The sequence below is a fragment of the Scylla paramamosain genome, chromosome 16, assembly GCF_035594125.1.
Source record: "Scylla paramamosain isolate STU-SP2022 chromosome 16, ASM3559412v1, whole genome shotgun sequence".
In the NCBI taxonomy this organism is placed as follows: Eukaryota; Metazoa; Arthropoda; class Malacostraca; order Decapoda; family Portunidae; genus Scylla; species Scylla paramamosain.
The window spans coordinates 16,849,505-16,873,643 of NC_087166.1; the positions used below are offsets into that span (position 1 = coordinate 16,849,505).

At 43.6% G+C, this 24,139-nt stretch overlaps 4 protein-coding genes across 4 annotated transcripts in view; 2 read left to right on the forward strand and 2 right to left on the reverse strand.

Moving 5' to 3' along the window:
• The window catches only part of LOC135108112 (ketosamine-3-kinase-like), a 62,681-nt gene that overhangs the window by 31,941 nt on the left and 6,601 nt on the right, over window positions 1-24,139 (forward strand). Inside the window, exons 5-6 of the mRNA XM_064018796.1 lie at window positions 19,207-19,281; window positions 22,324-22,498. Coding sequence (XP_063874866.1) covers window positions 19,266-19,281; window positions 22,324-22,498 — 191 coding nt within the window. The 5' untranslated portion in view covers window positions 19,207-19,265. The remainder of the gene's footprint in view (window positions 1-19,206; window positions 19,282-22,323; window positions 22,499-24,139) is intronic.
• On the forward strand, window positions 1,111-3,156 carry LOC135108190 (uncharacterized). The gene is made up of 2 exons (XM_064018964.1): window positions 1,111-2,772; window positions 2,881-3,156. Exons 1-2 carry the CDS (start codon window positions 1,111-1,113, stop codon window positions 3,154-3,156), a joined length of 1,938 nt encoding a protein of 645 aa, XP_063875034.1.
• Window positions 9,328-12,239, reverse strand: LOC135108191 (uncharacterized). The gene is made up of 3 exons (XM_064018965.1): window positions 11,726-12,239; window positions 9,557-11,634; window positions 9,328-9,420 (listed from the first exon to the last, which is right to left on the reverse strand). Exons 1-3 carry the CDS (start codon window positions 12,237-12,239, stop codon window positions 9,328-9,330), a joined length of 2,685 nt encoding a protein of 894 aa, XP_063875035.1.
• On the reverse strand, window positions 12,236-12,901 carry LOC135108192 (putative uncharacterized protein DDB_G0287113). The gene has a single exon (XM_064018966.1). The coding sequence runs from the start codon at window positions 12,899-12,901 to the stop codon at window positions 12,236-12,238; it is 666 nt and encodes a 221-aa protein (XP_063875036.1).

Genomic DNA, 24,139 nt, shown 5'->3' on the forward strand with positions numbered 1-24,139 from the left:
TTTAAATTTGCCACATGCCAATACCTTTTGGAAAGTGCTGAAAGATCAGATAACTTTGAGGATGGGACCACATTAGAACCTTGGTTCACAAACATCCCACTTCACAAACAAATTGGTTCATGAACTAGTTTTGCAAACAAATTTTTGCTCTGTTCACAAATAATGCTTTGGAGTACAAACGCACATTACCCACAATCCATGGAAGCTCATGCTCAGTTGTGTGTTGGTGCGCTTGGCATAAACATTGTTTGTAAGGGTGCTGTGTTCAAAAACATTAATTTTTTTCTTTTTCCTTTTTGTGTGTTATTTTAGAACCCATTATACTACATGAGAAGGAGAAAATTATTAGATATCACCACTGGCTCAGTTTTTTGGTCTAAAGAACCTGGATTATTCTTTCAATTGTCATAGGTTACAGTACATTACCAGTTACGAACACATATGGGGGGCGGTGGGCTGCTAAGATGAAATTTTGCCATATCCAGAGAGAGAGAGAGAGAGAGAGAGAGAGAGAGAGAGAGAGAGAGAGAGAGAGAGAGAGAGAGAGAGAGCCGAACCCCCAACCCCGCCCTCCTCTACACCTGTCTCCCTTCCTACAAGTTCCGGCATAAACACCTCCACCTCGCAGACACACAGTACTGCAACCTCCACACAGACCCAAACCCACACCAATACCTTGCCAGCAGTACTACCGACTCCCCCAGCAACACCAGCACCAGCCCCAGCCCCAGCAGTTCCGGCTTACTCCACGAGCACCGCTGGCAATACCACCACCAGGAAAAAAAAGTATAAAAAAAAGAACCGGAACAGCGAGGTCAGAGGAGCCTCTACCACCCAGGGGGCCGGCCCCTCAAGGAGACAGACCCCAGCCAGACCCACGCAGATTTGCCGGTACTGCAATCGGAAGGGCCACAGTACTGAAGACTGCCACACCAGGACTGCTGAGTTGAGGCAGGAGTGACTGCTACGGCAGGTCCTCGCGGAGGAGGGATACTTGGCCACTGCCTCCCCATCAGTATCACCTCACTTGCAGCCCTTTCTGCAGCCTTTTCCGCAGTCTCGCCCGTTTTCAGCTCAGCCTGTTAACTGGGGCCACACTCAGGGCTGGCAATGGAACCCGCCCGGCCTTCGGTACCCCCAACTGAGCCCTGTCACACCCCTTCAGGCAGGACCACAACTCCCTCCAACATGGTAAGGCCTGACCGCCACCGCCACCAATTCAAGGTTATCTCCGCCAATGTACGTGGTCTCCAAATGAACATCGGAGACCTAACCCACAACTGTGTACTACGACACGATGCAGGTGCAGTTGTGGTGACGGAGACCTGGCTGAACGGAGAGGTGGAGCCATCCTTCGGCAAAATAGGTGGCTACACTCACTGGGCCAGGAGAGACCGACGGAATAGAGCTGGAGGTGGAGTGGCTGTCTGCTTCAGGGAGGGAGTGCAGGCACAACAACTCGACGTGGACACGCCGCCGCAGCTGGAGGTGATGTTCTTCCGGGTTGTGCTGGCCAACCACTCTGCCCTCCTGCTCTGCGCCATGTACCGCCCCCCCCGACAAGGGCCTGACTCGCTCATGTACCTCAAGGAGGCCCTAGATGTCCTCCTTGTGACTCACCGCTGCCAACACTTTTTGCTTGTGGGCGACCTCAACCACCACGTGGAGCACGACGCCTACGAAAACCTCCTGACGGTGCAGGGCCTGAAGGACCATGTGACCTTCCCCACTCATGAGCGGGGCGGGACCCTGGACCCCGTCATATCCGACCTGGAGGAGGACACACTCAGCTGCCACCAGCTGGGTCTCGTGGGCAGCTCTAACCACCATGCTGTCCTGACCCAGGTGGACATGGGTGTGGCTCGTGACGAGGCCACCACTCGCACAGTCTGGCTATGGGATAGGGCAGACTGGGGCTCCCTTTGCCGAGACCTGCGCAGGACTGACTGGCCTTCCATCCTGCAAGGTGGAGCGGAGGTACAGGCGCGAGCCTTCACTTCCCACCTCTTGGCGCTCCAGGAACAACATGTGCCCCACCGTGAGTTCGTCGCCAGACCAACGGACCAGCCTTGGTTTGGCTACCGCTGCCGCGTTGCCGCCGAGGCGAAGTATTCTGCGTGGCTCCGCTACAAGCAGAATCCTACTCGGCGCAACAAAGACCTACATCGTGCGGCCTGCAAGAGGATGGTGACGACCTGCCAGTGGGCTATAGGGAGGTGGGAGGAGGACCTGCGGCGCCAGCTAGGAGGCCCTGGAGTGGGCAACAAGACTTGGTGGTCCCTTGTTAAGGGCAGACAGGGCCTAAACCATCAAGACACTGTCCCTCCTCTCACAAGGCCCGACGGAATGGTGGCCACCAGCAGCAAGGACAAAGCCCAGCTGCTGGCCACCCTTTACGCCGGGAAGATGGAGGTGGACGACCCTGAAAGGTCACCGCCTCTTCTAGAGCAGCAGTGCAGAGAGACTGTAACCAAGGTGGCGGTGACGCAGGGGCTTGTCGAGCGTCTGCTGCAGGGGCTCGATGTACAAAAAGCTACCGGTCCCGACAACATCAGCCCGCACGTTTTGAAACAATGTGCCCGTGAGCTGGCTGTACCCCTCACCACTGTCTTCTCTGCCTGCTTACGGGAAAATACCTGGCCCTTAGTGTGGAAAGAGGCCCGGGTAGTTCCCGTACACAAGAGGAGCTCCAGGTCTGACCCAAAAAATTATCGACCCATCTCCCTGCTCTCTGTGGTGGGGAAAGTGTTTGAGAGGGTGGTGGCAGATGTGGTGTGTCGCCACCTCCAGGACAATTACCTCCTCTCAGACCAACAGTTTGGGTTCAGACCTGGGCGGTCCACCTCCGATCTCCTCATGCTCCTCACCGGGCGCTGGCAGGACGCCCTTGACGGCGGCCTCGACTCTGTTGTGGTGGCCCTGGATATAGTGGGCGCCTTCGACAGGGTCTGGCATGGGGACCTTCTAGAAAAGCTGAGGGCAAAGGGGATCCAGGGTGACCTCCTTCAGCTCCTTGGCGACTACCTCCAAGGAAGGACCCTCCAGGTCGTTGTCAATGGGCAAGCGTCCGAGTCCCTCCCGGTGAGAGCGTCAGTGCCACAGGGCTCAGTGCTGGGGCCAGTCCTGTGGAACATCTACGTGGACGATCTTCTCTGACAGCTGCCAGCGGTCTCAGCTTATGCTGACGATTGCACTCTCTCCTGTACCTACCCTCGACACGAAAGTGTGCGTGCTGCTGAAGAGATCAATCAGCAGCTTGGGGTAATACAGGAGTGGGGGGCACGCTGGCAGGTGACCTTTGCTCCGGAGAAGACACAGGCAATGGTAGTTTCTCGATCCCCAGCTGCCGAGCCAGCAGTGGAGGGAGGGCTAAGCTTTGGTGGCCTTCCTCTCAAACTCCAGGAGTCCGTCAAGATTCTTGGGGTGGAGGTGGATCGAGGGCTGTGGTTTGACCGCCACGTCAAACACATTGCCCTTAAGGCCTCACACCGAGTCTCCTCCTTGAGGAGGGTGGCCAACTTGCTCGACAGGAGAGGGAGGCTCTTGCTCTACAAGGCCCAGATACGGCCTTATTTAGAGTATGCCACCCTCTCCTGGATGTCCTGTGCTGCCACACACATCAACAAGCTCGACGGCATCCAGTGACGGGCGCTGCGACTGGTGGAAGCAGCAGGTGCTCCAGCCCATCCTGAGACTCCCGTCGACATGTTAGAACACCGCAGGGACGTTGCAGCCCTTGTGGTGTTCCACAAGGTACAGGTGCAGGGTGTGCCACATCTGGCGGGACTACGGCAGCCCATCAGAGTCACCTCGCGGGACACGAGAACGGTGTCATCCAGTGGTGACTCAGTGGAAGTGCCGCGTTCCCACTCCAGCCAACACCAGCGCACCTTTTGGGGGCGAGTCTCCAGACTGTGGAACGTCTTCGCGTCCTCCGTCCCTCATATCAGGATGGATACCCAGGACGTGAAGTTAGCAGCACACCACTGGAGGGGCTCGTTCCCAACCCCCCTGCTAACAATATTAATATAAGTCTAACATAAAGAATGTATATATATATATATATATATATATATATATATATATATATTTATATTTGTATTTGTGTGTTGTGTCCCACCCCTAAAATAGGTTGCACATGGCAGTACGCCTTCGGGTGATAATGTACCTATGTTTAAATAAAAAAATAAAAAAAAGAGAGAGAGAGAGAGAGAGAGAGAGAGAGAGAGAGAGAGAGAGAGAGAGAGAGAGAGAGAGAGAGAGAGAGAGAGAGTTACATTTGTGCGTGTCAGCGCAAATGCCTTGACAACTGTTGATGATGCTCTCTCTCTCTCTCTCTCTCTCTCTCTCTCTCTCTCTCTCTCTCTCTCTCTCTCTCTCTCTCTCTCTCTCTCTCTCTCTCTCTCTCACACACACACACATAAGTTAACAGAGAGAGAGAGAGAGAGGGGGGGGGGAGGAGGTAGACAGCAGCCTTTTACCCAAAATTAAGTAGGTTCCTCCTCTTCCTCTCCTCCCTCACCATCCACCTGTGTCAGCAACTGTAAACAACAAAGGTAAATTACATTACTGTTTTATTTAATTTAGTGTTATTTGTCTCTGTTTAGGGATATGTATTTTAATTTCATTCTATATTCTTCATCACAAAAAAAAAAATAAATAAATAAATTTGTATATATATATATATATATATATATATATATATATATATATATATATATATATATATATATATATATATATATTTATATATAAATGCCATGTTTCTGAAGCTGGAATGGATGAATTGTTTACATTAATTTCAATGGAAAAAAATGTTTTGGTTCACAAACAACTTCGTTTGCGAACAAAGGCCCGAACTGGATTAAGTTCATGAACCAAGGTACTACTGTATTTTGCAAAAGTGCCAAAACATCAGATTTTCTGAAATGTTGGATGCTAAAATATGGGACTTTTCCTGTATGCCTTAAACTTCACTTTACATCCATAGGCATATTTTTTTTCCCTTTCTTCACTCTTGCAAATGATCCTATAACACATAGGCCTTTCACAGCCCTGTTTCTTATCTCTCTGTCATTCTCATCATGTTGTCCTAAGACTTATCAGGTACTTGATTAAATTCACTTTCCTCCTTCATTCTCCCTCTCCTCCCATAACAACACCTGCTTACAACTGGCACACTCAGTATCCTAAAGTCACACATTCCTGTTTCTTTTCTCTCAGTCACTGTGACCTTGCTTTTCCCATTCTTCATTTTTCATCACACACACACACACACACACACACACACACACACACATTGTGAGAGAAATTAATGAGTTATTAAACTGAACTGCACTGGTTGTTGTTATATTATGTGAGACAAAATGGAAAAATGAATGGACATTGACATTTCTGATAATAAATATGATTTTTGGATGAGAATTAGAAGTGACAAAGGAGGACGTGGAGTGATCATTCTGACTAAAAAATGTGTTAAGTGGAGAAGGTAATAAAAAACTGAAGACAAGACTGAAATTTTACAAGTGATGATTAGAAGTGGAAATGGAAAGATAATGAATTATGTAGGAGTGTATGTGCCACCTATGACCAGTGCTTGGCGAAAAGAAGAGCACAAAGGTATGCTGGTAGATGTGTTAAAAGGTTTTGAAAAGATAGTGATGGAAAGTAGTGATTTAGTTATTGTTGGTGATTTTAATTGTAAAGAGATAAATTGGGAGACATTGACAACTACTGGAAGTGAGAACACATGGAATAATAGACTGTTAAACTAGGCGGTGAAAAACTTGATGACTCAGTGGGTTGATTGTGATACCAAATTTAGTGGAAGAGGTAAACCATCAAGACTTGATTTAGTGTTTACCAAGTACATGGAAATTATTGAAACTATACACTATGATAGCCCTCTAGGTAAAAGTGACCATGTGTTGATGGAATTTAATTTGAAAAATGAAAATGTAATCATTGATGAAAATTATAAGGTAAGAAGATTTAGATATAGTAAAGCTGGTTTTTGAAAAAAATTAAAGTACTTTGTTGCTCTGGATTGGAATGACTTTGAAGATGCAGAAGATGTTCAGAAAAAATTAGATGAATTTTTAAGGATATATAATACTGCTTTGGAGAAATTTGTACTTAGAGAAGGAGCAAGATGTAGAAAGGGTAAGAAATGGTTCAACACAAAATGCAAAGATGCTAGAAATTATAAGTTAAATGCTTGGAATAGATGAAAGAAATGGAAAACTGAGAGCAGATGGGAGGAATATATTGATGCTAGAAATGAGTACGTTGATATAATAAGAATGGAGAGAAGAAACTATGAAACAGAGACGCTTCTGTATCCATATGGAGTAGTATTGTTTCCCCTACTGTCTTCTCATTCATTAAACATTCAAAATTCCTTTTGTACACTCCTGCCATCTCCTTGCTACTCACAAGAATTCCATCCTCTCTCTTCATTTTCATATTCTCATGCTTCTCTCCCCCATATTTTATTATCTTTCTTCAAATTATCATAATCATCAATCATAAGCTCCTATGATTTCACATCAGGATCAAGGTCTCCCCAAACTTCCTCAATGGTGCCTGCCTCTATCCATTCAGGCCCATCTTAGCAAGTTCTCCATCTGCCCTGTTGTATTTCCTATCACTAAAATACCAATGTTATTCTTAATTGTCCATTTATTATCTGCTCTACACTTTGCTGATTAGAAGCTGCTGTTAAGGGCACACTCATCATTGTTTTGTCTGTTAGGTGGTATATAAGAACAAAACAAAATTATTAACTTACAAAAAAACAAAGTAAATAAAAAGAAATAACAATTAACATTTAGACTTTATATAGCCACTCGAGAATTTAGCCAAGAGATGTGGTGAAGCTATATATAAATGATCCTCCAGAAACCATCCCTTATATTTCAGAGGAAAGAACGTAGTTTTTTTTTTTTTTTTTTTTTTTTTTTTTTTTTTTTTTTTTTTTATGTAAGAGAGACACCGGCCAAGGGCAACACTGAAATGCTGGTCCCCGAATAGAGTCTGAAGCGTTAGTCAAATATTGACGGATGTCTTGAAACATCTCTCTTGAAGGAACTCAAGTCATAGGAGGATGGAAATACAGAAGCAGGCAGGGAGTTCCAGAATTTACTAGAGAAAAGGATGAATGAGAATACTGATTAACTCTTGCATTAGAGAGGTGGACAGAATAGGGCTGAGAGAAAGAAGAAAGTCTTGTGCAGCAAGGCCATGGGAGGAGGGGAGGCATCACTAAAATACCAATGTTATTCTTAATTGTCCATTTATTATCTGCATGGAACAGTTAGCATGAATAGCGATAGAAGATAGCAAGGGATACAACACTGGTGATGATAAAGATAATCAGATAGAGGCAAGGAGTTCTTAATATGAAAACCTTTTGATTCCACCTTGTCTGGAAGAGTGGAATGAGTGGAACCCCCCCAGACATGTGAAGCATATTCCATACATGGATAAGACCCCTGTACAGAGTTAGCAGCTGGGGTATGAGAAAAACTGGTAGAGATGTCTCAGAATGCTTAACTTCATAGAAGCTGTCATAGCAAGAGATGAAATGTGAAGTTTCCACTTTAGATTATAAATAAAAGACAGACCGAGGATGTTCATTGTAGAAGAGGGCGGCAGTTGAGTGTCACAGAAGAAGAGGGTATAGGTGTCTGGAAGGTTGCGTTGAATTGATAGATGGAGGAATTTAAGTTTTTGAGGCATTGAACAATACCATGTTTGCTCTGCCCCAATCAGAAATTTTAGAGAGATCAGAAGTCAGGCTTTCTAAACTGCATGAACATGAGTTTCTGTGGATATTGCCAGTGGTGAAAGTTGAAAATGTTCTATACACATATGCATTTTGAGGTGTTTAGGTGTGTGAGATGAAATTCAAGTATGTCTGGGTGACATACAACAGCTGGGCTGGGTGAGTAACCACGTTGGAGAAACACCATTTCCGCACACTCCACATTTCTCTAAAGTATGCAATACATTTTGAACATATTCATTGTCATCGTCTTGGAAGGATTTGCTGCTAGCCTCACTCCTTCCCACTTTCTGCCTGGTCATGCATGGTGCCACACAGCCTGTTATTTTATTTGTTGTTTATTACATCCATACTGTCATTGTATAATGTTTATCGGTAGTCAGTATTGGTATGTTATTGTCACTCGTCTTGTCTTGGGATACTGTTGTCACGATCGCCTACTTACCTGCGATCGTACGATCCCGGTTATCTCTCCAAGAAAGTGGACGTTACACTGATCCCGGAAAGTTTTAAAGGTCTGGATTTTTAAAGGCTTCGAGTGCCTACCCGACCTATCCGAAATCGTCAGAATTATCTCTTACTCCACCTTTACCTTGACTCAGCACACCTGGAATTACCTCTAATACCAGATTAATTTTGGGGGGGGTAGAAAACACGATTATTCTATGTTACCAACACATATATTAATACTAATAATAATTCACAAACAACATGAGGTAGTACACGTTACTACATGACGTTCTCGCCACTTCCCACATCACCAGAACTCGTTTACACCTCCACCAGTCACAGAAATATTTCCCCTCAACCGCAGGAATCTACCCGGACGCCATTACCGCGTCCCCAGACAATAATTCCCGTATTTCACCTCCTCAAGCCTCACAGGAGATTACCATTATCACCAAAGATTACCCATAACACCATAACGTCCCCAAAATCACCAATACACCACAACACCAACTTCCAAGGTTAACACCACAACCTCCACTCACAAAATGGCTGCCAGTTTGACCTATGACCCCTCCCAACAGCGTCACCGGCACAACTCAACAACCGAATTTCAGCGGACAAGAGCTCTTGGTACCACAAAAGACTCACTAACCTGATCCTGGATATCAAGGTTATACCGCTACACCACTAATACCTCCACAAACTCACTCCATCACCAATCCACACCAAGATCCTCCCCTGAGAGACGCCTTCCCTCCACCTTTCCTCACGACCTAAGGCGCTCTGACTTTTCCCCTCCTTGGAATGTGTTGTTGCCCACTCAAGCTCCCCTCGTTTTCAACGTATTTCACCTCAATTATACTCCCTTCCTTATACATATAAAGATATAGAGAACTTAAATTATGAAGAGGATAATACTACATGATATAAAATGGGTAAATAAGCCTTACACTACTTATAACAATAATAAGGATAATGCCCGAATGGCAGGTAACCGGAACACGGGGACACTAAGAAAACGTGATCAAATTCAAGGTAAACTCGACCAATAACATGACATCCCCTTCCCAAAAGAGGCGTGAGGCACCTGATTAGGATGCCTCACGACTAGGTGGTGCGCGGGACAAGGCATCAGCAATAATATTCTCACTGCCTTTCACATGGTGAATCTCTAAGTTATAGTCCTGCAAGACCAGGCACCACCTCATCAGCCTCTGATTGGAGTTTTTCATTTTATGCAAGAAAATGAGTGGATTGTGGTCGGTGAAGACCTGCACAGGCTGTCCCGTCCCTTTCATGAAATGGCTTCAACATGTTTACATGACACAACTGGTTCCTTTTCTTCCTCCCTGGAGTTTTTACAATGTAATTTACATCACTCATTTTCCTCTCAATCTCCCAAGGCCCGCTGAACCTGGCTTTGAAAGGATCACCCTGCAATGGGAAAAGAACCAAGACTTTGTCCCCAGGCTGGAAAGATCTGGCCCTCGCCTTCTTGTCATACCAGCCTTTCATTTCACTCTGACTATTTTTCAGATTTTCCCGAGCCATTTCCCTAGCTCTCATCAATCTGTCCTTGAAATCAGATACATATTTCACCACAGTATGAGGCTCCTCTACTCCTAACCATTTTTCTTTCACCATCCTTAAAGGACCGTTCACCTCATGGCCATACACTAACTCAAATGGGCTGAAACCAGTTGACTCCTGCACACTGTCCCTTAACGCGAACAAGGCTAGTGGCAATGCTTCATCCCACTGAACACTCATCTCCTCACAATACATCCTGAGAGTGTTTTTAAGAGTTTGGTGAAATCTTTCTACACAACCCTGAGACTTAGGATGATAAGCACTCGACAGTCTCGGTTCAATCTTTAGACCCCTTAGGATTTCCTTGAACGCACGAGAAGTGAAATTACTTCCCTGGTCTGACTGCAACACCTTAGGAATTCCCACCCAGGAGAAAAATTTCACCAGTTCCCTCACAATGTTTTTAGAGTTTATACTCCTGAGGGGAATGGCCTCAGGAAACCTGGATGACATACACATAATAGTCAGCAAGTACTGGTTCCCCCTCCGGGTCCTTGGTAAAGGACCTACACAGTCTATCACCACCTTACTGAATGATTCCTCGACCACAGGTATAGGATGAAGGGGGGCAGGGCGAATCACCTGGTTCGGCTTGCCTACCTTCTGACACAAACCACAAGTTTTACAAAACTCTTTCACATCACCCCTCACTCTAGGCCAGTAAAAATGACACAGGATCTTTCCTAGGGTTTTTCTGACCCCCAGGTGTCCTGCCAGATTACCTTCGTGTGCCATCTCCAAAATTTTCTTCCTATACACCCATGGCACCACAATCTGCCTTTTCACCATCCAGTGATCGGAGGTTGGGGCTGTCAGGGGCCTCCAACTTCTCATTAATACCCCGTTATTCACGTAGTAGCCCACGTACTCATTGTCAAGCTCACCCAGCCTGTTAGCCTCATTCCAAGCAGACTTCAAGCTTTCATCACTCTCCTGAGCTTTTATCAACTTGTTCTTTTCTACCAGAAAATCAAGGTTGGGCCCCACTTGACCTGCAACCGGTCCACCACTCGCGCACTCCGGGTTAGTTCCTTTTTCATCAGGTTCCTCAAACAGAACGCCCAGGCCTTCGTCCTCCTGCGTTGCTCCCTCGGTGTCCATGCGTTCCTTCCGGGCCATCGCTCGGGTCACTGCGCAGACTGGGAACAATTCAGGCACCTCTGCTTCCCCATCTGTTGAGTGAGGGACTGCTGCTGGAGTGGTGGTTTCCGTCATCCCTATCAGAGGGTTGTCTACCATCTGAAGTTTAGGGATAACTCGACCTCCAGCCAGGTCGTTCCCAACCAGCATATCCACTCCATCTACGGGCAGTGCCTCCTTCACTCCCACCGTCACCTCTCCAGTGACGTATCCACAGTCCAGCCAAACTTTGTGCAGGGGAATACTGAACTTGCCTCCTGCACCCTTGCATGAGACCTCTCTGCCAGTGCTGGTCTCCTCATTCCATGGGAGTACACTACTTAAGATCAGACTCTGGTTAGCTCCCGTATCCCGAAGGATTCTGATCACCTTCTCTGGACTTCCCTCCACTTTCACTGTGCCCTTACTGGTGAAGTGCTCAAGGCCCTCATCTTTTGGCGGCTCCTCTTGTATCTCTGCATTCATATTCTCCACATACTTTATCAGGTCTCTTTGGGCGGCAACTGCTCCCACTGGCTTCGGCCGTCCCTTCGGACACTGGAACTTCCTATGCCCACTACTTCCACATCCAAGGCTCTTAACTGCACCTTCATCCCCACTACCCTTCTGGTAATAGGTAGTGCTCCTGGGCCTACTCCCATAGGGCGTAGACCTCATGTTGTGGTCGGCTGGCGGGGGCATGGTGTAAGTGTGGGGGAAAACTATAGTTGTTAGGGCGGGGCTGGTTTGATCTGTGGACTGATGTCGAGCTCATCTGACTGTCATTCTTATATCTCTGATGACCATCATTTCTGCTGGGGAATGGCTTTCTCCCTTCATGGTGTTCATCTCCGTTCAGCCCACGGACCGCACAGTACTTGTCAGCTCTGCGTCCGGCTTCCATCACGTCTTTCATGTCGTGTGATGCGAGCTCACATCTTGGCTCTGAGGGACATTTGGCACTGAGGGACATTTGGCTCATAAATTGTTCCATCTGTATAACTCCTTTTACCTCTTCAAGCATAGTGGCTTCCTCGGCCTTCAGCCACCGGTCCAGTTTAAGGATAACCTCTCGAGCCATCCCGAGATAAGTATCACCTGGGCGTTTTGTCGTCCTGCGGAACCTTTCCCGGTACACATCCGGACATAGAAGGGTTGATCCCAACACCGCTTCCTTTACCACTTCATAATCACGCGCCTCTTGCTCACTCAAATTCACATATACCGCTCGGGCCCTTCCCTCAAATTTAGACTGGACTATTATTGCCCAATCATTTTCATCCCATCCCATCATCTTTGCAGCTTTTTCAAATTGAAAAAAAAGTTTTCTTCCTCCCCTTCCACAAAGTTAGGCATACTGATGGCCCTTTTCTCTAAATCCCCGTTGCCTTGAGCACCATTTCCTGCCCTGGTCTCATTTACTTTATTTTGACTTTCTGCTCTAATTTTTTCTATCTCAATCTCTTTTTGCATCTGTATCTGTTGAAACTCCACCTCTTTCTGCATTTGCTCCCTTTGCAATTCCCTCTTTAACTCCATCTCTTGCTGTTTCTGTTCCCTCTTTAACTCCATCTCTTGCTGTTTCTGTTCCCTCTTTAACTCCATCTCTTGCTGTTTCTGTTCCTTCTGCATCTGTATTTGAAGTTTCATTAACTCAAATTTTTCACTACTAGAAAGGCCATCTGTTCCACCAAAAGCACTCAGGTTTATCTCACTGACCCCAGCACCTTCCTCTACACTCTCCCCATCATTATCCTCACTTTCACCACCATCATTTTCAAACCAGCTCCTCTCCACAAGAGCATTTTTCAACTCCGCCTGCATTTCCTCTTTTTTCTTGGATTTCAACTCCACTTGAAACCTCTCAGCCACTGAACACAATTCCTCCTTGGTTAGTGTGTACAGATCATGCACACTTCTCGACAGAAGGAACATCTCAACACGTCTAGCGGCCATGATTACAATCACTACACTCCACAAAATATTTCTTCAAATATTCACCACAATACATGCACAGTTTTAAAGAAATATTTCACACAGGTAAATTCCTCCCAACAACAATCACCATGTAACACTCGTTACACCCCACAAATGTTCAACAAAATCCCGGACAGGCCCCCATATTCTGTCACGATCGCCTACTTACCTGCGATCGTACGATCCCGGTTATCTCTCCAAGAAAGTGGACGTTACACTGATCCCGGAAAGTTTTAAAGGTCTGGATTTTTAAAGGCTTCGAGTGCCTACCCGACCTATCCGAAATCGTCAGAGTTATCTCTTACTCCACCTTTACCTTGACTCAGCACACCTGGAATTACCTCTAATACCAGATTAATTTTGGGTGGGGTAGAAAACACGATTATTCTATGTTACCAACACATATATTAATACTAATAATAATTCACAAACAACATGAGGTAGTACACGTTACTACATGACGTTCTCGCCACTTCCCACATCACCAGAACTCGTTTACACCTCCACCAGTCACAGAAATATTTCCCCTCAACCGCAGGAATCTACCCGGACGCCATTATCGCGTCCCCAGACAATAATTCCCGTATTTCGTATTTCACCTCCTCAAGCCTCACAGGAGATTACCATTATCACCAAAGATTACCCATAACACCATAACGTCCCCAAAATCACCAATACACCACAACACCAACTTCCAAGGTTAACACCACAACCTCCACTCACAAAATGGCTGCCAATACACCACAACACCAACTTCCAAGGTTAACACCACAACCTCCACTCACAAAATGGCTGCCAGTGACCTATGACCCCTCCCAACAGCGTCACCGGCACAACTCAACAACTGAATTTCAGCGGACAAGAGCTCTTGGTACCACAAAAGACTCACTAACCTGATCCTGGATATCAAGGTTATACCGCTACACCACTAATACCTCCACAAACTCACTCCATCACCAATCCACACCAAGATCCTTCCCTGAGAGACGCCTTCCCTCCACCTTTCCTCACGACCTAAGGCGCTCTGACTTTTCCCCTCCTTGGAATGTGTTGTTGCCCACTCAAGCTCCCCTCGTTTTCAACGTATTTCACCTCAATTATACTCCCTTCCTTATACATATAAAGATATAGAGAACTTAAATTATGAAGAGGATAATACTACATGATATAAAATGGGTAAATAAGCCTTACACTACTTATAACAATAATAAGGATAATGCCCGAATGGCAGGTAACCGGAACACGGGGACACTAAGAAAACGTGATCCCATTCAAGGTAAACTCGGCCAGTAACATGACACTGTAAAGCTCCAAAACTTGTAAAAATCATGACTGAATCATTGATAATTTCAGATCTCCACCATGGATACCCACTGGCTCTACCATTGTATCTGTTGCTAGGCCACACTTGAAGAATTTCATTCCATGGCTAAACAATGTCTCAAAATGCACATGTGCATAAAAGATTTTCCACTTAGAATAAACTGTTTTCACCTCTGGCAATATCTGCAGAAACTCATGTTACACCTTGTATAATCAGTGATATTCGAGTGTTCCTGAGCCTACAAAACTCCCTTACTTTCAACTTTTGAGTGGTTAACAACTGATGCTAAGTTCACTTGCTGTGTTCCCATGTTTTGTTGGGGTGGGCTGCACTCTTTTGTGCCTCCCATAAACCTCAGTAATCTAACTTTCTTTTGATATCTGGATATTGTTATGACCACAAATCCCTGCTCTTCCCACAGCTGTTTCAACTGGACTAGCTCCCCCCAAGTCATCCCCTACATGACTGGCTACAGGGCTTAAGACAGTGTACAAGGTCCTCTTTTGACTCTTGCACCTTTTACACTGGTCACAACTCCAGGTTACACAAATGATGTTGCCAGTCTGCTTCCCCCACCAGCAGACAAGGAAATAGTTCCCGAACTATCAGCTCCAACAGCTGGGAAAGAATCAATCACCACATTCTAGGGAAAAGACAATTATAACAAGTGACAACACATGTAAAGTCAAGGTATAATATCTTTGGGGATTACCGCCCAAGATAACAGACTGCCCACACCTGACAAGGTGTTATAGTCCTCTGCCAGGCACTATAATATCCCCTTTCTCAAAAGGAAGAAAGATAAATTACTTCCAGACAGTGTAAAGTATTCCTCTATATCAAAAAGGGTATTGGAGACATGCCTCTGATCGCAGTAGCACTTAACACAACAACACAAATACAGACGAGTGCTCGCAAAACAAACAAGAGGGTAACTCACTTCTTACTGTAATAAAACTCAGCTTGCTGTGGCCTTGCCAAGGAGTCACATCCTGATATGTAGCCAGTGTGTTCCAAATAACTACACTTCAAGCCAGGCCGATATGGAGACTCCTACACTACCTATACAGGCTGGGGCGTACGACCAGTAATTGCTCAACTATCCCCTTAAAGCAATTGGCTCGTCTAATTGTAAAAACTCCTTAGTCTCTTCCAAGCAACACTGTCTGCCTTTGTATGTCTGTCTCATGTGGTAGCTGGACTGTAACTGACTGTGGGACTGACTGTTAGTAGAGAATGGCTTTCATTTACTGGAGACACAGATGTCAAAGTAGTCTGGAAGAATCCTCAAGACCCAATGGAAATTTTTCTCTCTTTTGTAGATAGGGATATTATTGAACACATAGCAAGAGAAACTAATGAATATACTGCCAAAGTCTTTGAAGAAAAGAAGAGAAAAGGAAAAATGATAAAGAATAGAGATTTTATGTGGAAAGTAATGTTGCAGAGATGTATACCTTTTAGGTTTTGGTTCTGTGAAACTGTGCCACCATGCTTGCACCTTGCCTAGTCAAACTCTTTCAACTCTGTCTGTCAACATCTGCCTTTCCTTCTTGCTGGAAGTTTGTCTACATTCAGCCTGTTCCTAAAAAGGGTGACCATTCTAATCCCTCAAACTTTTTTTTCTGTTTTTTTTTTTTTATGTAGGAAGGACACTGGCCAAGGGCAACAAAAATCAAATAAAAAAAATGCCCACTGAAATGCCAGTCCCACAAAAGGGTCAAAGCAGTGGTCAAAAATTGATGAATAAGTGTCTTGAAACCTCCCTCTTGAAGGAATTCAAGTCATAGGAAGGTGGAAATACAGAAGCAGGCAGGGAGTTCCAGAGTTTACCAGAGAAAAGGATGAATGATTGAGAATACTAGTTAACTCTTGCATTAGAGAGGTGAACAGAATAGAGGTGAGAGAAAGAAGAAAGTTTTGTGCAGTGATGCCGTGGAAGGAGGGGAGGCATGCAGTTAGCAAGATCAGAAGAGCAGTTAGCATGAAAATAGTGGTAGAAGACAGCTAGATATGCAATATTGCGGCAGTGAGAGAGAGGCTGAAGACAGTCAGTTAGAGGAGAGGAGTTGATGAGACGAAAAGCTTTTGATTCCATCCTGTCTAGAAGAGCAGTATGAGTGGAACCCCCCCCCCAGACATGTGAAGCACACTCCACACATGGACGGATAAGGCCCTTGTACAGAGTTAGTAGCTGGGGGGGGTGAGAAAAACTGGCGGAGACGTCTCAGAACACCTAACTTCATAGAATCTGTTTTAGCTAGAGATGAGATGTGAAGTTTCCAGTTCAGATTATAAGTAAAGGACAGACCGAGGATGTTCAGTGTAGAATAGGGGGACAGTTGAGTGTCATTGAAGAAGAAGGGATAGTTGTCTGGAAGGTTGTGTCGAGTTGATAGATGGAGGAATTGAGTTTTTGAGGCCTTGAACAATACCAAGTTTGCTCTGCCCCAATCAGAAATTTTAGAAAGATCAGAAGTCAAGCGTTCTGTGGCTTCCCTGTGCGATATGTTTACCTCCTGAAGGGTTGGACGTCTATCAAAAGACATGGAAAAGTGCAGGGTCGTATCATTAGTGTAGGAGTGGATAGGACAAGAAGTTTGGTTTAGAAGATCATTAATGAATAATAAGAAGAGAATGGGTGACAGGACAGAACCCTGAGGAACACCACTGTTAATAGATTTAGGAGAAGAACAGTGACTGTCTACCACAGCAACAATAGAACGGTCAGAAAGGAAACTTGAGATGAAGTTACAGAGAGAAGGATAGAAACCGTAGGAGGGTAGTTTGGAAATCAAAGCTTTGTGCCAGACTCTATCAAAAGCTTTTGATATGTCCAAGGCAACAGCAAAAGTTTCACCAAAATCTCTAAAAGAGGAAAGCCATATGATCACCAGTAGAGTGGCCTTGACGGAACCCATACTGGCGATCAGATAGAATGTTGTGAAGTGATAGATGTTTAAGAATCTTCCTGTTGAGGATAGATTCAAAAACTTTAGATAGGCAGGAAATTAAAGCAATAGGACGGTAGTTTGAGGGATTAGAACGGTCACCCTTTTGTAGGAACAGGTTGAATGTAGGCAAACTACCGTCCTATTCCTTTAATTTCCTGCCAGTCTGAAGTTTTTTCAGTCTATCCGCAATGGGAAGATTCTTAACCATCCATCACTTCACAACCTTCTATCTGATTGCCAGTATGGGTTTCATCAAGGCTGCTCTACTGGTGATCTTCTGGCTTTCCTTACTGAGTCTTGGTCATCCTCTTTTAAATATTTTGGTGAAACTTTTGCTGTTGCCTTGGACATAGCAAAAGCTTTTGATAGAGTCTAGCACAAAGCTTTGATTCCCAAACTACCCTCCTATGGCTTCTATCCTTCTCTTTGTAATTTTATCTCATGTTTCCTTTCATACCATTCCATTGCTGCTGTGGTAGATGGCTACTGTTCTTCTCCTAAATCTGTTAACAGTGGTGTTCCTCGGGGTTCTGTCTTGTCACCCACTTTCTTCTTATTATTCATCAGTGACCTTCTAAACCAAACTTCTTGTCCTATTCACTCCTATGCTGATGATACCACCCTGCACTTTTCTGTGTCTTTTCATAGATGTTTGATGTTTCATAGAGTTTGTTTTGTGTTAAATGCTACTGTTGGCTGAGGCAGCTAAGCCACATAGGACTTAAGTGATTAGCAGTGTAGTGAAATTTACTCCCTCCTCAGGCTCTGATCAGGCCTGCCGTCCTTGAGGTGGTAAACAACACAACTAGGCTAGTGGCTATAAGACGTTGGTGGAGAGTAGGAGGATCTGTTAGATGGGTGGTTGTCCAGTTGGGTTTTATACCTTGACCATATATATTCTGTTGCTTGTTACAATTGTTTCTATCTAGATGTGGCTAGGTTAGAGGCTATAACAAGTCAGTGGACAGTGGGAGAATGTGTAATGTAGGCGGTTGTCCAGTGTGGTTTTATACCTCAACCATATATGTTTTGTTGCTCGTTACAATTGTTTCTTTCAAGACATGGCTGGTGATTCTTGCCCAGCTGATAGAGTTTCTTGTAGTTGTTGTATTTCCCTTGTCTTTGGGTGGGTAAAACAGACTGGTGATCTCATTTGTGTAATCTGGTGTTAAGACAGTTGGTAAGAAGTGAGTCAAAAGTGGACCTTGTAACCCATATTAAGCCCTGCACCCAGTCACAAAGGAGGTGACTTGGGGGAGGCTAGTCCAGCTTTGTGAAGGTGGTTGGAAATTGTGGTCATAACAATATGATAAGCATATAGCAATTATTCCCTATTGTGGTAGAGTCTAAATATAGTTAGCATACAGTGCATGCTAACTTTAAATAGACACTTTTCTATTTTGGGGGCTTCATAGAGACTACTGCCACCAGCTAAGGGTTAACTACACCTGGATACTTATATAATGTTTCCGTACGTTCATCTCTTGTGTATTGTTATAATATTTTCAGCTGAAAAATGTAACAAATGCAAGAGAGTTGGAGCTCAAAAAAGAAATCTCTTGGTATAGAATGTGACAAGTTGTGGCCAAAAAACTTCCAGTATAATAACATAAGAAAACAAGGGAAGCTGCAGTAAGCCACATGGCCCACACATGGCAGTCCCTGCAAGAAAGATATTTACCTATTTTTCACCTGTCATCTTCATATATAAATTTGTCAAATCTTTTAAAACTCCCTAATGACTCAGCACTAACAACCTGATTATTGAGTAGTCTATTCATCTACCACTCTACTTGAGGACCATTCCTTTTTATCTCTTTTAAATCAAACTTTGTCAAGCTTGAATCCATTATTTCTTGTATGGTTTGGCATATATTAGTGTTGTATGTGTCCTTATTCTAGAATAATGAAAATAAAAAGTTGTCTATATTTTTACCATTATGGGGATTGAGAAGTGAGTGAATTGTGGTCCCACCTGCAGTTGAAGATACCACAATATTTCTCAGGTGTTGAAGTGTTCCCATCCCTCCTCCATGGTGACCTGTGGAGCAGCAGTGCAACAGAGATGGCAGATGGCCCAGGTGAGTTGTACTGGATTTTGCATGTCATTTCATCATTCTCTCTCTCTCTCTCTCTCTCTCTCTCTCTCTCTCTCTCTCTCTCTCTCTCTCTCTCTCTCTCTCTCTCTCTCTCTCTCTCTCTCTCTCTCTCTCTCTCTCTCTCTCTCTCTCTCTCTCTCTCTCTCTCTCTCTCTCTCTCTCTCTCTCTCTCTCTCTCTCTCTCTCTCTCTCTCTCTCTCTCTCTCTCTCTCTCTCTCTCTCTCTCTCTCTCTCTCCTCTCTTCTCTCCTCTCTCTCTCTCTCTCTCTGCCCCAACATTAAGTGGTGGTTCATGTATAGGCACTACAGAACTGCAGCATCCCTATATTCACTTGATAACAAAATGTAATGATTCTTTTTGCCTTTCATTTTTTTCTTGAAATCTTTATACTTGTACATTGTATTCAATACTAGTATCAATAACCATAATGCTTAATGTCAGTAGCCATTATCTCATTCATGAAAAAATACAAAAATCCTTGCATGGAAGTGTGTACTCCATAGTTCCAGTGATGCAGTGTTTGGCTGTTGCACACAGGCACACTTCTCCATGGGAGAGAGAAAGAGCACTGTCACTCATGCAGTTCTGATCTTGTTTGTGTGGGAAGTAGTGTTTCATGGTTGAAGTAGAAGGTCAGCTAGCATGCAGGCTGGGGTGTGAAATGTGGGAGAGAACAGCATCAAGTGCATGCTGAGGGATACATCATGCTAACTGAGCAATTTTTTGGTGTAAAAACAGTAAGAAAAAAAAAAACAGCAAACACTGGCATTTGTTACTTTCAGTTCCTGAAGGACAAAACACTGAGACATATGCATCAATTTATGTTGTCAAAATGGACACTTTAATGCAGACCATGGGATAGTTTGTTTAATTCACTTCATAGATACTGAGAGAGAGAGAGAGAGAGAGAGAGAGAGAGAGAGAGAGAGAGAGAGAGAGAGAGAGAGAGAGGAAGTGTGTAGTGTGGATCCAGCTGATGGTATGCACTCTGTATGTACATCTGTCCGGCTAACCTCTTTTTTACCTCAACAATGTGTTTATGTTATGCATCAGCATGTATAGTGCTTAATAATCATGTATAATGTGGGGAGTATATGAATGGGATGAATTGTAGATGTCATATAAATATATATATAAAGTATATAAATATTTTTTTGTTTAGTATTGTATCATTATATATAAATTTTATTTCTGTATGTCTGTTTTGTGTTATACAATAGTAAAACAATGCCTAAAAATTTTTCTGAAGCAGCGTCCCCACTAATTCAATTCACGAGCCACCACTGCTCTTGATCATATGAAGTATGTGTCCTAAAACTTTACCTTGAAGGGTGCTACTGCTAACACCAGTACAATCTGATGAATTTTCATTTATAATCATTTGATATTTGTTTGCATTGACAGCCAGTTTTCTGTCCAGTTGCAATTGTTATACCATGAGGTATTCACTTTGCTTATGAAATGTTTATATAGAATTTTATCAGATGATTTTTAGGGTCAGTACATATTATATCACTTGCTCCAGAGTTATTGTACTCTGTCTACATTATGAGTGATCACATATTGGAATGAAAGTGAGTTGTGGCTGGGATTGGAAGGAGTGGCATGGTGTGTTATGGATGAGAAAAGTAAGGGAAGAGGAAAAGAAGGGTGTGCTTTACTAATGTTCCCACCAATACAGAAGGGTACAGAGGTACATGTGTGGTTTGGATCAGAGATAATATAGGTGATGGGGAAGACAGAAATAGTTAAATATGTGTAGGTTTATGTATACACATATGTATAGCGGCACACAAAATGCTTAAGGGTTACTTTCCCCAAACAAGTTTCTTTGAAAATGAAGGAAATTTGCAGATAGTATCATCTCTCCTTAGCAACACCAGAAGCTTATACTAGCAACAACTGACAAGAAAGAATAAGAATGGCAAGACTCTTATTTCTGGACCACAGACAGTGAGGGGTGCACAACAGTGGCTGAAACAGTTACCTGCTGTACAGTCAACAAGGACTGCCACTGTCAAGGATCAGAGTAAATCAGAAGATTGATGAAGCAAAGATCCTGGAAGCCATTAATATAGCTATAAAGACAGATTACCAACCCAAGTCTTGTCACTCAGCACTTGCAACACAAACACAAGGATAGATTCTCCAACACGGTGAGGCCCTTGGATGATAGACATGGGTAGCTCCAACAAGCAAATAACCCCACCCCAGAAACAATTACTCTTCCTTCAAGACATGCCACTCATTGCAGAGGAAGAGGGAATGTGGCATTAGCCAAGAGAATACATTTGCATAAACTAAGACCAGTCTAGAGGCACAGTGGATGTTGGCAGATACTCAGGGCCAACCCATGACTCCAAAGCTGTCCAAACAGAGGGAGCAGCCAGGAGTACAAGAGGCAGGAAGTGCTCAAGCGAGAGCTCAGTTGCTGTCTGCTTTCCCCAGCATAAACTAACCACCAGATTACTTGACACTCCTCCTTAGAGTAAGCTGGTGAAGCAAACTGAGTCAGCTGAAACTTACCTTCAATCCTGAGCCTAAGCCAGATGAAGCAGAGTGAAAACAGTGAAGCCTGCTTCATCCCAGGCATCTGAGCAGACTGGTGAAGCAGGGAGGATGAGTACTGAAGCTGCTGGACTGAAGGAAAGTTATTTATCCCTGTAAGAGTGGTGGTGGTTGCCTCCTTACAGTGTGCCATGGGATCACTTGTAGGAGGCATGAAAGGGTTAAGTGTGTCCATGGTTGTAAGGAGACATTTATGAGATGATGATATCCTGGCAACACTGATATTTACATTTAAAAAGATTGGACGTTGAATATGGCACAGCAGTCAAGAGTGCATGTTGTGAAAATGAGTTGTCTCATAGGAACATTAGGAGTTAAGATGGGATAAGGAAAGCAATGCAAGCATATATGAGAAATGTAGTATGAGCACCTTCAGTTTGAATGTTTTGTTTCTAATGGTCTGTTGACATAAACTGTCAGTGTTTGAAGTGATCAGTCCACACTTTGTTTTTCCAGTTATCTTCGACCCAGCATCATTCTATGGCCACCATGAGTACGACATAGCCAGTGCTGCCATGTTTGGAGGATTCTCACCACAGTTCTGGGATGAATATCATGCCCTGATTCCAAAGGCATCTGGTTGGAATAATAGACACAAGCTGTACAAATTGTTCCATAATCTGAATTACTGGTCAGTAATTTACAAGAAATGTGTGTCATTCATACAAAGTTTTGTTTCTTAGTCATGGTTTGTATTGTTAGCAATGTAAAGGTAATTGTTTGTCACAGCTTTTTTTTCTTTTCATGTAGACAAGAAGATTTTACTGATTATCATATAAAACTTAATAGTAATTACTTTTTTGTGTTAGTAATCATAGGTTTATGAGCCAGGGAGGACAGGGACTACAGCCCTCCACAGATCAAGGCATACAAAAATTTGGGAGGCCAGAAAAGGCAACACACACACACACACACACACACACACACACACACACACACACACACACACACACACACACACACACACACACACACACACACACACACACACACACTTATGTATGCTAATGTGGATGGTTTGGTGTTGAGCCTATTAGAACTTAAAGACTACTTAAAGAACAATAAACCAGATGTGGTATGTTGAATAGAAACCAAACTAAAAGATGAAATATAGTTGGGATTTGCAAAGGAAGGATAGAGCACATGGAGAAGAGACAGAAAAAGAAAGGGCGGAGGAGGAGTGATGATATTGATAAAAGAGGATATTGTTGTTGAGGAAGTGTAATATGGTGATGGAATGGCAGAAACTTTGAGTGTTTTAATTAAGTTCAAATGAAATGAAAAAGGAAAATCATTGTGACATACATACCACCAAAAACTAATGCATGGGAGACCAGTGAATTTAAAAGTATACAACTAGTAAAAAAAATAGTATAGAGGAAATGTTAAGGAAAAGTAACAAAGTGCATTTAGTAGGTGACTTCAACTCTAAAGGATTTAACTGGGAAGAGATGGAAGTGAGTGAAAATGTCAGGACATGGAGTGAAAAACCTACACAAACCATGATTGGACAGTGTGTGAATGAGCCTATAAGATGCAGAGGGGAAGAACCATCATATTTGGAGTTTGTGTTTACAGAAACCCCAGAAAATAGACCAAGCATACATTGTCTGAGTCCACTGGGAAGAAGCAATCATGTGGTAATAGAAATAGTACCACAGGAGGAAAAAGTGTTGCACAGGAATGAACAATATAGAAACAGGAGACAGAAGGCAAACTTTGCAGAACTTGAAAATTTTATGGGAAAAGAAAATGGAAAGAGCTATTTGAAGGTAAAATAGTGCAAGAAAAATAAGTGATATTTTTGAGCAAGTATAGAGAGAGTGTGCAACAGTTTATGCCAAGTTATAAAGTGAAAGTTGGGAAACATGGAATGGTATAATGCCAGGTGTGTAGAAGCAAAAAAGAAAAAGGACAGGGCATGGAAGAAAATTATGAGACAACAGAACAGAAATGCTAAAGAAGAAAACAGAAAGGAATGAATGAAAGGAATGAAAGGAATGAATATAGTATAAGAAAAAGAGAAGAAGAAACTTTGAAAGTGACATAGTAAGAAAATGCAAGGAAGAACCCAAACTCTTCCAGATACATAAACAGAAAAATTAAGCATAAGGATGGCATAAACAAGTTAAAAAGGGAAGGAAGAATTTTATGAAGCTACTGAGGAGATGAGCGAACTAATGAATGAGAGTTTTCAATCTGTATTTATAAAGAAAACCGAATTTGTGACACCAAAAGTGGTATCACAAAATGAGGGAATACAGGAAGTACA

Bases quoted from the DNA above. Each gene is read 5' to 3' on its own strand.
- LOC135108192 (XM_064018966.1), bottom strand. From the start codon at position 12,901: ATGGCCGCTAGACGTGTTGAGATGTTCCTTCTGTCGAGAAGTGTGCAT.
- LOC135108191 (XM_064018965.1), bottom strand. From the start codon at position 12,239: ATGATGGGATGGGATGAAAATGATTGGGCAATAATAGTCCAGTCTAAA. The intron at 11,635-11,725 runs GTCAGATGAGCT...TGCCCCCGCCAG, and splicing joins TCAGAGATATAAGAATGACA to CCGACCACAACATGAGGTCT. The intron at 9,421-9,556 runs GTAAACATGTTG...CTGGTCTTGCAG, and splicing joins AAAGGAACCAGTTGTGTCAT to GACTATAACTTAGAGATTCA.
- LOC135108190 (XM_064018964.1), top strand. From the start codon at position 1,111: ATGGAACCCGCCCGGCCTTCGGTACCCCCAACTGAGCCCTGTCACACC. The intron at 2,773-2,880 runs GTGTGTCGCCAC...GGGCGCTGGCAG, and splicing joins AGAGGGTGGTGGCAGATGTG to GACGCCCTTGACGGCGGCCT.